The sequence below is a fragment of the Triturus cristatus genome, chromosome 8, assembly GCF_964204655.1.
Source record: "Triturus cristatus chromosome 8, aTriCri1.1, whole genome shotgun sequence".
In the NCBI taxonomy this organism is placed as follows: domain Eukaryota; kingdom Metazoa; phylum Chordata; class Amphibia; order Caudata; family Salamandridae; genus Triturus; species Triturus cristatus.
This window is the reverse complement of record NC_140591.1, coordinates 601,442,747-601,455,723: the sequence shown is the minus strand read 5'-3', so window position 1 is coordinate 601,455,723 and position 12,977 is coordinate 601,442,747. Positions and strand designations below refer to the sequence as shown.

General features: G+C 49.6%; 1 protein-coding gene across 15 annotated transcripts in view; it reads left to right on the top strand.

Moving 5' to 3' along the window:
- MYCBP2 (MYC binding protein 2) overlaps positions 1–12,977 on the top strand; it is a 1,771,217-nt gene that overhangs the window by 1,524,692 nt on the left and 233,548 nt on the right. For all 15 annotated transcript variants that reach the window (XM_085622060.1, XM_085622057.1, XM_085622054.1 and 12 more), the window contains 2 exons: positions 9,012–9,108; positions 9,533–9,652. In XM_085622060.1, coding sequence (XP_085478186.1) covers positions 9,012–9,108; positions 9,533–9,652 — 217 coding nt within the window. The remainder of the gene's footprint in view (positions 1–9,011; positions 9,109–9,532; positions 9,653–12,977) is intronic.

Sequence of the window (12,977 nt, the reverse complement as noted above, 5' to 3'; positions counted from 1 at the left end):
CCTTCTTTTCGCTCTACTCTGCCCCTCGGAAGAGAGTCTTCACCAGCTGGAGCCTTTAGCATTTACATTGATCACACGAGGAACCACTGCATAAACCATCTCTTTATGGATTTTACTGTCACCATAAAAAGTAAAGCAGTGCAAAACAGGGCTCTGTCTATGTCGATAGTCCTCTGCATAAACATATTGTCAGACCCTATTCATGGAGCCATGAGACAAATAGGGACTACTGGCCGCAGCTATGGGGCAAGTGGGCATTTGCCTCTGATGTCCTCGAGTCCGACCTTCTATGGCTCTGCAGACCGGGCCAAGTGCAGCCCCTTCCTCATTTGACTCTGTGGTAGCATTGGCGAGCAGTTAAGGCTTTCAGTACGGTAGCACTGGGGGTGCACTAGGCTCAGTTTATAGAAGTGAGTGCAATAACTTATTATCCAACCTAATGATTTCTTTTTTAGAAAATAAAGTACTTAAATGCACTCAAAAATAGCTGCTACAGACTAAAATATAAAGGTACTGGTTCAGGTCCCCTTAATTCATGGTAAGGTTAGTGTGGAAGATTTCAGGTGCAGGTACAGTACTAACCCTCTGGTGTATGGAGTGTGTCTCTTCAGATTTATAGCTTCTAGTCCGAGTGTCCATATGAACAATGAGAGTCTGTTAATCCTCTACTTGTCACAGATGGGCCTGCAGCACGTGTTTGGTGTGACATGCCTCTTCCAGGAAACCATCCTCTGGCTTCAAGTTTTGCAGCACTCTGATTTAGGTCTAGGACATAGGTGGTCCTGGGCTGCTACCTGAAGAATAGTGGTGTTGACAGTTCTTGGTGGTCGCAGACCCTCTTCCGGGCACAGGTAGCGTCTGATACTATCAGAAGTCATAGGGCTGCCATATGAACTTCTCTGGCAGCAGGGTGGCTCTTATCTGACTCTGAATGGTGAGACAGCTACTTGGACCACTTAGGGGCACAATGTTAACAATCATAGCAGCACTATCTGCTTGGTCACTCTTCAAGACAGTGCCATGGACAGGGTTATGGTGGCGGAGTCCACTTTGATCACGCTACAGAACAGTGCCACAACAGAGGCCAGTGCTAGCAATAGAGAAGACCCTCCAATTCAGGAGCACGCTGGTAGCCATTCTTTGAGTCTCTTCTTGGCAGACAGACCCACAGATTCGGGTAGCTGCTTGTTGCACGCCTTGGTAGTCCGTACCTCCTGCAGGGTTGTCTCACTACTTTCCTTTTCAGGCACAACAGTGTCCAGGTGCTTCAGGGCGGGGAGGCACTTCTTCCTTCCAGGTCATATTCCAGGTGATATCCCATGGCCTCTATGAACCTAGCTGGGAGGCAGACACCGGCTCTGGCTATACAGCTGTTCTTTTGTTCTCAGACCACCCCTTCTTTGGGCAAAGGGAACTTGAAAAAAGAACAAGTGGGTCAGCAACTCCCACCTTTATACATATAAAGCAGGTAGGGAATGTGCATTCATTCAAAACCAGTTTGGATTGATTCTTCTTTCATGTGTCCTTTCCTGTCTGCCTTTCAGACTCCGACTTTGTGTACAGTGATGCTCCTCATAGCAGGGTTGTCGCCAGGTTGGAGCACCCACCGAGGAGACCCAAAGAGGTGCTTTCTGCACCTCACTATCAACTACCACACTTGATTGTGATGAGGATAGAGGCAAAAGACTTACCTCACCTAAAGGACCTATCACACTCTGAACAAAAGACACTGCAGTCCGACGCTTCAGCACCACCCTCGCCCTAATGGCAGTGCTCAGGAAGAGTCAACAGCAGCTCCTGTAGCAAAAGCACTTGATTACATTTCTAAAGGGAAGCCTATTTACTCTTTCCCCACTTCATTGTCTAACTCTCCTCCTACCACCTTCAGGAATGTCACCAATGCGCCTCGATTGTCTGGGAAAACAACCTCACATTCATCTTGTGTACATGAACAGGCTATCTCCTTCCAAAATAGAACCCACATGCCTTCATTACTCTGGTTCACTCATAAACACCATGTATGTACTATGCAGGTCACACACAGACCTTGACTCAAACATGTATGGAGTACCTGGGCTAGCATTTAGAAGAGGAACTATGCCGAGTAACCAATAGGCTTCCACTCCTGCGACACAGATAAACAGATCTAATTCCCAAGGTTGATTCACAAAACATGGTACACTACCGCCACCACACTACATACTAAACCCTTGACAGACAGTAGTCCACTGTCTAACCAACGAGAAGCATGCTTTGTGTGCTCCTCCAGGTCCACAACCTTGCATGTCAATGGCCTATGTCTTTGCGGGCATGCTAGATTAGTGCAAGGTTGGAGCCAAAATCAAGAACCAGGATACCATTATACTTGCAGTTAGTCACTAAAGGCAGGGGAACATGATTGTATAACCAATTAGAATGGTTCATACACTCCGAAATTAGATAAGTTTGTATCCTTGGTGTTATTGTTTTAGATTCTGGGCATGCAGTAGGGTATCGCTTTCTGATCAAAAATGTGTCAAAAATTATTAGGAAATAGCTCTCCCTCCTAGGGAAGCCTCCCCTGGTAGCACAGCTGGGTCAACGCAGAGGAAGGTGTTTGGTTTTTCAATCTTGGTTTAAATACAATTTGATTTAATTTGATTATCTTGCTGATTTTATTCATTCATGAATTACTTTATTCATGTATATTCACATTCTTGACGTGGTAACTTTTTATAAATTATTTGATCGGTGGACCAATCAATAAAACAAATCATCTGGTTAAACAATCCCAATGTATTTCGGGCTGGAATAGCCCTTCGTCAGGGAATGTTCAATTCTGAAAAGATAATCTGATAGAGACTACTAGCCAAAGATTCCATCACGTAGAATTATCCCCAGGCGTGAGACTGGATCCGGAAACTTTTTGCCACAGCATCCCTGTGCGCTGGGGGCGGGGCGACATCACGTGACTCCGCCCAGGCGTCGTCCGCGTATGTGACGTCAGCGAGGTCACATAAGACCCGCCCCGGCGCACCCATGTCAGTTTTTTCCTTTTCCGCGTGCAACGCGGATCTGTTCCTTGCTGCGGGCCTGTTTAAGGCCCTCCTTTCTGCCATTCTTTTTTAGTTGGAACAGTTTGTGAAAGCCTTCGGGCTTTAAGACTTGCACGTTTTGTGAGCGTCTTATGTCGGTGACGGACCCTCACCTCATTTGCATGTGGTGTTTGGGGGAGGATCACGGCACCTCAGATTGTGCGGCGTGCCAAAAGTTGAAGCCGAAGTCGCAGCGGGAGCGCTGTATGAAACTTCTCTCAGCGCGTCTCTCCAGGTCGACGTCCTCCCCTCTGTCTGCTTCGGCGGACGGCTTCAGGTCCGGCCGTGGTCGTCGTCCTCGCCTTTCTCCGATGTCACATGAGCGTCGCTTCCCGGTGGGTAAGTGTCGCAGTTCGTCTCCAGGGGCTGGTTTCCGGCCTACCAGGGGTGTGGCCTCGCCGCGGGTGATGCAGCCCGCGTGTCGTCCTATCCACCGTTTCCCGGTGTTGGGGCATCGAGAGTCCAGATGGAGACTTACGCGGCGGCTTTGCAGGCCTCGCTAGCGTCGCCTCCTCCTTCCCCTCCTGGGGCGTCGGCGGATCCCTCGCCTTGCGCAGGGCTCTCCGCGGCGCCGCCGGTGGCTCCGGCCCCAGCGCCGACTGAGTCGGATTCAGGCTTGGAGGATGTGGTACTGTTGGGGTGCGGCTCCTCGGGGGCACCTTCTTCAGGCCACGGCGTCTCTGCCTCACCGCAAACCCCTGCGGGGGTCCCTGTGGTGTCGTGCAAGGTCGCCGGGGCTCGGGTCGCATCCCCGAGCCCCTCTCGGTCCCTTGGCAGGGTGGTCCTGTCTAAGGCCGAGGTGACGCCGCTACGGCGCCGGCAGCAGCTGGACCGTGCGGAGTCACAGGGGTCAGTGGCCCCTCCTCGTCCCGCTCCGGGTCGAGGGCAGACCCATCGCCGGGCCCCTCTCGTACCTCCTCTCAGGCGGCTGCCTCTTTGGAGGGCGAGTCGGAGGTTGTATCGTCCCTGGCGCCGCCACAGGGGTTGCCGGGCGACCTTCTCCTCCTTTTGGGCCGCGGCCGGTGGAAGGCTTTGGGCCCATCCCGTTCCCCCACGCAGGTGGTTGCCTCGGCAGGGATCGGGCAGGCGCCGTCCCAGTGCCGCACCGGGGCCAGTGCGGCTCCAGCTCTACTCCGGTCCCCGCTCCGGTCTCCGGTGCGGGGTGACTTGGAGGTCCCTTGCCTGGCGACGCCGGAGGGCGCCGGTGTCCTGCCTCAAGCAGCGGACTCTACGGATCCGCGCAGGGGTCGTACTGCGGATTCGTCTTCGGATGCTCCTTCTCCGGAGGCAGGCTGCATATTGGTGTCATCCTCCCCGGAGACTGGTTGCCGTGTGGTGTCCTTTTTACCGGCGTCGAAGGGTGGCTTCCCGCCCTTCCTGCGGCAGGGGTGTCCCTCGGAAAAGCATCAGGTCCATTATTCTTCGGCTCCTCCTGACTTCCAGGTCTGGCCCTTGCCCGCCCCACTTGCTCTCGGGGACGGCCACCTTAGTTTGCAGCCGTCGCCCACAGAGGAGTTGCTTTCTCCACCGCGGGGCCCTACGGATGTGGCTTTCGCTCACGCGGTGTCCACGACTGTGGGCATCCTACGCATGGGTGACCCAGTGTCTCACTTTCCGGCGGACCATCTGTTGGAGGTCCTCCACCAGGGCTCTGGTGGGAGGGAAATCTTATTTCCCTTTGAGGGTTCGCTCCTTTCTGCCTTGACGGGGGCTTGGAGTGCCTCCACATCTTCTGCACCTTTCGACGCCGCGTGACCCGGCGTGCCTGTCCATTCACCCCTCAGCCACCAGTCCCCTTCTGAGGACTGCTTTTCCCTCGCTGCCGCCCCTGTTGGCTCCGCCGTCCAGAGAGGCCCGCTGGCTGGACACTTGGAGATGCAACATTTTTTCGCCTCGACCAGCGCGGCCCTGCGGGCCCTTAACACCTTGTGTGTGCTGGCTAGGGCCTCCTCCTGTTTGTGGGACTCGGCTGAGACTCTGGGGTCTGCAGCGTCACTGGAGTCTGCTCAGGTGGATTTGGGGCACCACGCATTGGATGGCTGAGAGCTTGCAGCGTTTATTCTCCGCTCCGGACGTCTGAGGCGCTGGGCCGTGCCATGGCTTCCTCGGTCGCCCTCCGTCGCCATGCTTGGCTTCTGGACGGCATCTTCCCCGAAAATATTCAGGAGAGGCTCATTGAGCTCCCATTTGATGGCAGTCTGTTGTTTCATGCCCCGGCCGACTCCGCCATCCAGAGGCTCTTGGCAGGGCTCCCTCCTCCTCCTCCTTCCCCTCCTCAGTGACTTCTGAGTTAGGGTTGCTTTCGGCCTTCTTAGCCTGGCGGTTATGGTTGTGGAGTATGTTTTTCTGGCCATTTATGTCCTTCCTTGGGACTTTGGTATTGTTGGCTGCTGGACGGCCCTTTTATTGTTGTTTGTGAGTTCTGCAGGAGTTGTTGCGCAGACTTGGCCCTGACATTGGGCCTTCTGCTTTGCTTGGGCTGCTGTCAAGCCTGTAGCGGGGATGCTTTTTTTTTTCCCCCCCCCGTGGTTCTTTTGTTTCTTCCTCTGCTGCGGAAGTTCTTCCAAAGAGGGTTCCCATATATTGGGACTTCACGTGCCCTATGTGGGATTATGATAGCTGTCATATGGCTTGCGCTCTGCTGGACGGTTCTGGTCACCTTCGGGTACCTGTTCTCCATGGTGTTTACGTAGGTTGCTTTTGCTTCCTGAGGTCGTGTGCGTGGCCTCTTGTGGTGGTGGCCCGGGCCTCTGCTCCTCTCCCTGCTCCTGTTCTGCGGTCTGGGATGTCCCTGTGTTCTCCCTTGCCAGGTGTTGATACTTGGCCTTCTTGGGGCCTCGGGCCGTTCTTCTTGCTTCTGGCCTTGACTGCCAGCATTGTTCTGGCTGGTAGGCTGTTCTCCATCTGGAGTGGGTTTGCATTCTTCTCCCTAGTTTCCTTGGGCTCGCTAGGCTGCTTCTTCTTCTTCCTGTCTTGGCATTCGACGGAAGCTATGTTGCCTTGTGGGGGAATGGGGGTGCTTCGGCCTCTCAGCCCTTGCCCCCTCTGCTGTGAGTGTACAAGCTGCTTCAGCCTTCTTTCCCTCCTACATCCCCTTGGGGTCGGTGGGGTTCTGCTTGTGGGGGTTCCATTTGCCTGGCAGGGGCGAGGCTCTACCTGGTCCACAGATCTGGTCCCCTGTGGGGCCCTCTGTTCTGCATTGGCTGGTGGGGTCCTTTCGCAGACCCTCCTTCTCAGGGGGTATTGCTAGGGTATCTATTCTACGTAAAGGAATCTGCGGCTAGTAGTCTCTATCAGATGTACGAGTTATTTACCTTCGGTAACGATGTATCTGGTAGAGACGTTTCTAGCCGCAGATTCCTTCACGGCCCGCCCTTCCTCCCCTGTTCTGCGAGGACCCTTGGGTTGGTCTTCGGTAGTCGCCTCCCAGCAGGGGGCTGGGTTTTCCTGTGAGTGCCTTCCTTGTCCTTGACAGGTGGCTCTGTCTGGGGCGGTTCATTCCTTCCTTGGTTCTTTGGAGGATGGGGTTTCGGTGCGCCGGTGCCCTGCTGTTCTGGCTAACCCAAGTTTGGGGGGATTGCTTCTATCCTTGTCCTCCCTCCCCTCCCTTCCCTCCATTGCTATCTTCTGGTTTGAAGGTCCTCTTGCCCTTGTCCTTGTGGGTGGTTGCCCTCCAGGTTGGGGTGGCTTGGTGGTTTGTTGTCCCGGTCTGTCTTGGGACTGGTCCCCTTCCTTTCTCAGGATGAGGGGGTGGGCTTCCTACGTGTGCCATGCTTTTATGCCTGTTCTCCCCTTCGGGGCACAGGGATGGGAGGTTGTCTATTTGCGGGCAGGGGGGCTGCGCAGGTTTTTGCTTGTTCTTCTTCTTTCTTCTTTCTCTGCCCTTGGGGGTCTGCGGTGTTGACACTACCCTGGTGGTGGTGTTAGTCACCGTTTCTTTCCAATTTTTCTGCTTTTCGCACACTGTTCCCATGCTCCCATAGTTTTTTTTATCTGGTGGTTCCGCGTTGTGGTACGGAAAAGTTCTCCGAAGAAAACTGACGCGGGCGCGCCGGGGCGGATCTTTTGTGACCTCGCTGACGTCACGTACGCGGACGCCTGGGCGGAGTCGCGTGATGTCGCCCCGCCCCCGGTGCGCAGGGATGCTGTGGCAAAAAGTTTCCGGATCCAGTCTCACGGCTGGGGATAATTCTACGTGAAGGAATCTGCGGCTAGAATCGTCTCTACCAGATACATCGTTACCGAAGGTAAGTAACTCGTACGTTAGGTGATATGAAGTGAGAAACGAACTGTCTTGCGTTAGCAAAGAATATCCGTCACCAGATATTATGAGGTGCCATTCAGTGCCATGTGGTGCCATTCAGTGCCAGCCCTCTCCATCATTTACTTGCAGTAACTGTGCTCTATTCGTACTGTTTACTCTTAGCGTCAACGGACATCTGTGTATATGTGACAAGAACTTAAATGCTTCTTATGCATAGGCGGTGTGTGGACCCGGTTTTTACCCCTGGTTCTTTCTTTTTTGTTTGCATATTCCTGAATACGTTGGTCCTGTTTATACTTTGTTAAGGAATGCTTGGCTTATGTGTACCACCACACCGGCTCTCTCATTGTCATGGCTAAATGCCCTGTACTGCTATGGTAATGGTATTGTTTCTAAAAATGCTCAATAAAAAGACATTATTAAAAAAAGTAAATGTCTTCAGGAATATTTGGACATTTGGTGTTGATCAGTAATGTCTAAAGTACAATTAGTTGGACTCATAGAACATGTTGCCTTCTTATTCTCTTGTCATGTATTGTGCAATCTAATTTCACTTGCTCTCTCATTGCCTTCCACACGTTGACTACTTTTAGATCTTTTGCCAGGGTAGTCTTTGTCCCTTTGCTTTCAATTGCCCTGACATTTTGCGTTAACGCTCTGTCTGCAGATTTTGTGGGGATTTGGGACAAAGTTTCATCCACAAAGTTTCAACTGTAAAAATAGTCATTAGAGCACGTAAATTCCACAAATGCCTCATTCCAAATATTCCTTTATTTTTGCCACCTAAACTCCAAGTTGCACTTATCAGAGTTATCCTTTCTGGCTCGGGTTATGTAAACATTTTCTGTATGCCTGGCAGATTAGGAAATTGTGGATTCGTCTCATCTACGATTGTGACCACTGAAAATAGTCGCAGTAGGAATGTGTATCTCAGCAGAGGTGGGTAACATTTTCTCCCTGACTCGTTCCTAGAAGTGGACGACCATTTAACTTCCATTAAGACAACTAAGACACACCTGTTCCAACAATACTACCCAGTCGATTATTAAGGGGCAACCATCCTCAGTACATTCATGTCTCTCTCAAGCACCTAGATCAAGCGTCCACTATGCAGTCACCATTCTGTTAGCAGTGTATCTGAGTGAAACCCACAGCATACACACATGGAAACACATTTGAGAAACTATTGAAAATACGTATTAATCTTAAAGTATTCCACCAACCACTCCACAAGACGGCAAGTGGAGATAGAGTGCTCTAACCAAGCACAGACGTCTGTGACATTTACCATCTTGTGGGCACCATTTTTATACTTCAGCACTTTTCATGTGCATTAGAGATGTCATGTAGCATCTCACTGGCACATTTTACATTTAAAATTGTTAGTCGTTCATCTGAATGTGAATCCTATCATCTCTGCTCCTCTTCCAAACCCAGGCTTGGTATTGCGTATAAGTGATATTTGCTAGAGGACTTAAAATTATAAGAATTGTTTCAAACTTCTGAATATTACTGCAGAGAATGTGTATCCTTTTTGATCTGTGAGAAACAAACTTGTTTTTTCTTTTTCTGGTTTCAATCTTCAGTCATAGATTGTAATAATGCGTTGAAAATTCTACGTTCATAACTTTTCTAGGTTAATTATAGATGACACATATTGTCTATTTTTACAGCTATATCCGGAGAGGGGAAAGTCACTGGTGGATGAAAGGCTCAACACCAACGCAGATTTCAGAGATTATTATCAAGTTAATCAAAGATATGGCAGCTGTAAGTTTTTCTCAGCTAGTGGATAAAATCATACGAGTCTCTGATTATGCTCTTCCTTACATACTGTTCTGACATATGGAAATAATGAGCAAAGCATTTTTCGACTGAATGTCCTTTAGTTCTAAGAAAAGTTTGTCCTGCTCTTCTGGGTGAAAATGTATGAAATGGGGTTATGGATATTAGAAGTTTACCTTAAAGGTCTATACTACGGGTGTGTGATATTCACTTTACCAACTTGTCTTCCAACTTTTGCATGAAGTGTTTCAGGCTGTGTCACTACGATGAACTGGTGGATTAATGAAATTCAGCATTGTGCAATTTACCCAAATAGTGTTTATCTGCGTGTGCTTTTGTATTATTCGTAAGTTAAATTGTTCTGTTCTTCAAATCGGAACCTACTGATCAACTCTGTATTTTTCCATAGGGTCATCTGTCTGAAGCTTGGTCTCGTGTAACCAAAAACTCTATTGCAGAAACAATCATTGCTCTCACCAAAATGGAAGAAGAATATCGCTCGCCAGTTCGATGCATTGCAACAACAAGGGTAACCTGAAATTTCCAGCAACATTAGGGCAGTCCTAGATAACAGAATTGCATCCCAAACATTAAAAAAGGTCCCTCATCAAAGCTTGCCTTGAAAGAGTATGTAAACATGCATACTATGTAAGCATACAAAGCTAGGACTTCGATCCAGTCAGCATTATATAGAACTTAAAATGTTCTTATAGTACCATCCTACAAATTATCAGTAAGAACATAATTGTTAACAGAGACTTTATTCTCTCAGCAATAGTTTTAATCTAGAGAGATTTATACTTTTATCAACTTCACATTTCTGACAAAAGAATAGTTTTTAGATGAAATTATGTGTTTTGTAATTCCGGATCTTAAACAACTCTTTTAGATTATTTTGGGAGTAGAATATATATTATTTAAACATGTAAGCTTCATTGAAGGCTCTCACATTTTAAATTAGATTTCTGCTTTCTATGGGACTTTAGAACTTTTACACAACTGAGAAATATTTCTCTTTTTGCCACTAGAAGCTACAAATATATGCATATTTGTAGTTTTCAAGCCCATTTCCTGTTATCCTCTACTTTTTCAGCAGCACATTTTGAAAGTTTTCTCTTGTACATTTGTCGTTCCTATACAATCACTGTAGTTTAATTAGTTCGGTCTACTTTGGAAGTGTTTGTGCCACAAAAGAATGGGCTTGCTGCATGTGATGGGTGACACTGAGAAATAATTTTATTTGCAGTAATATGCAGTGCCTCCTTAAATTGTATGTTTCAAAAACATGAAGTGCTCGGTTTCTAGCGAGGAGATTCGAAAATGGCAGTCATGAAGTCTCATCTGTATTTTAAATAAAAGCTTGCCTTTTTGTTTACATATAGCCATGTTGCTTTTACCCATCTGGTAGAAACGTCTAGCTGCAGATTCCTTACCTTAGAATAATCCCCAGGCATCAGATTGGATCAGGAAACTTTTGAGGATCAGTACTCCTGTGCATTGATAGGTGACATAATTCGGCTCCGCATGGCCGCCACGCCAGAAGTGACGTGCCCGGTGCCTATATAGGCGCCAACACAGCCCGGTTTATTTTTCCATGCCAGTCAGCACAGATCGTAGAGAGCTAGCCCTGTCACTTTTTGACTGATCTATTTTCAACCTTTTGTTAAATATTTTTTGGAGTCTTTGTCTCCTGGTGTGAAAATGTCCACCAAATAGTCAAGTTTCAAACCATCTGGTGCCTGTCACCGTCAGATGTCAGGTACAGACCCACACTAGGCTTGCCTTGGTGTCTGGAGCCTCATCACGATGCCATGACATGCGAGGTCTGCCATGCCATTCATCCAAAGGCAGTGAAGGTCCCTCAAGCTCTTCACCAGCCGATGCTGACTGACCTTGTGACGTTCCAGATCTCTGTCGCGAGGAAGGTCCGGAGATTGTTTGTGGAACTGCACCCGGCAATCGTTGTACGATTCGAAGTCATAGGGAAAATCTAGTAAGTCCCACAAAAAGAAGACAACGTCAAAGATGTACAAGTCTTCGGCCTTCCATTGGTAGTGGATGTCATTCTGTCCACCCACTATCAATCCTTAAGTCACTTAAGTCATAGGTCTGAATTTGTCACCTGGTGTGAGGAGAAGCAAGTTGATCTCATGCATACAAAACTGTCTGATGTTCTTTTGTTTGCGCTGCCTGTAGCCTGGCACAGCTTTGCTGGGATTATTGTTAAGTGTTACTTTTTGGCCCTTTCTACTTTTACTGATCAGGCTTATTATTCAAGTCACCTATTGTGATGAGTTTCCTTGAAGGGCTTTCGCATATGTTAACTCGAATATGCTGCAGTGGGACCTTAATCCTGCGCTTAACTTTGATATGTGCTCCCTTCACGCCTCTCTAATGCTGTACTCTTGGTGTCTTGCCCTTGACAGCGCAATTTCTCATTGCCATCACTTATTCTTGTTGCATTATTGGAATCGGTGTTTACAACACTTATTTCTGTATGTGTTTCCTTTTTTGTACAGGCATTGTCCCCTGATAAATTTGTACAGGTTTTCCTGGTGGAATATGTCATGGAAAGTTTGGACGAAGGAAGTTGGGGGCGGAGTGGTTTGAATTATCATGCTAGCACCACTTGGAATCCCGATTTTTTTGCAAACTTACGTTTGCACACAATCAGATTTTAGCTTGCAGCTTGTATATGAGGCTATATAGGGAAAAAACTGAGACTTACATTTTCATGCTGCACATGAGGGTCCTGCATCGCTACCAGGGCAAGCACTCTATCTGATAGACGTCTAGCCATAGATTCCTAAACTTAGAATATACCCGGGCGTCAGACTGGATCAGGAAAAGTTTTCCTGCAGCAGCACCTCTGCGTGCCGGGGGGGGGGGGGCGGCGGCGCCATCCGGCACCGCCCTGACGTTGTCCCCGGACATGACGTCAATGGAGCCATATATGCCCTTCCCGGTGCGCTGACGTCAGTTTTCTTCTTTTCCGCATTCGCACGCAGATCCTGGAAAACCAGCAGTTCCTTGGCCTGGTTTTTTGGCCTTCTCGACAACGTTAGTGTCGAGCGGGAGAACAGTGTTCAATGCCTTCCGGCTTTAAGGCTTGTGAAGCCTGTGCGCGTCTGATGTCTGGCAATGACTCGCACCTCATATGTACGTGGTGCCTCGGCATGCAACATGACTCCAAGGACTGTGACGCAAAGACCTTGAGGGAGCGGTGCATGAAATTGCTGGCCGCATGACTGTCCGGTCCAGCTCCCTCCCGTCACTGCTCTTCTTCTCGGGATCGGCTCGTTACCGAGGTCGCTCCCGCGACTGCCATGTGACACCAGGTAAGTTTAAGCATCGCTTACGGAGATCTTCAACCCGTGCCGCTACCGGCCATTCTGCTCATAATGAGCTGGTTAAAGGCGTACGGCATCCTCCGTATCCACCCTTTCCGGGTGTTGGGGCAACACGTGCCCTAATGGAGGCCTATTCTAAGGCACTCCAGTCTTGTTTTCAGTCGCCCCCTCTCCCTGGTGCGTCTCTGGGCCCCACAGAGGTAGCAGGCACTGTGGCCAGGTAATCGTCTGCGGACGTTTCCCCGGCACCAGCTGTGTGCGTCGATTCCGATTCCGGAGCCGACGTGATGCCGACAAGCCAGGCCCCCATAGTACGGCCCTCCCCGTCCAGCGCATAGCCCTGTAGGGCTCCATGCGCCAAAGTCGGAGTCGGCGCTGGTGGCGCGGGCCTAAGCGCTGGCGACGACGACCACAGGTTCGGCGCAAGCGCCTTGTACTCTCTCCAGGGAGGTTGTCGGCGTCCTGGCGACTCCACTACGGCGCTGATCGAAGTCGGCTGCGGCG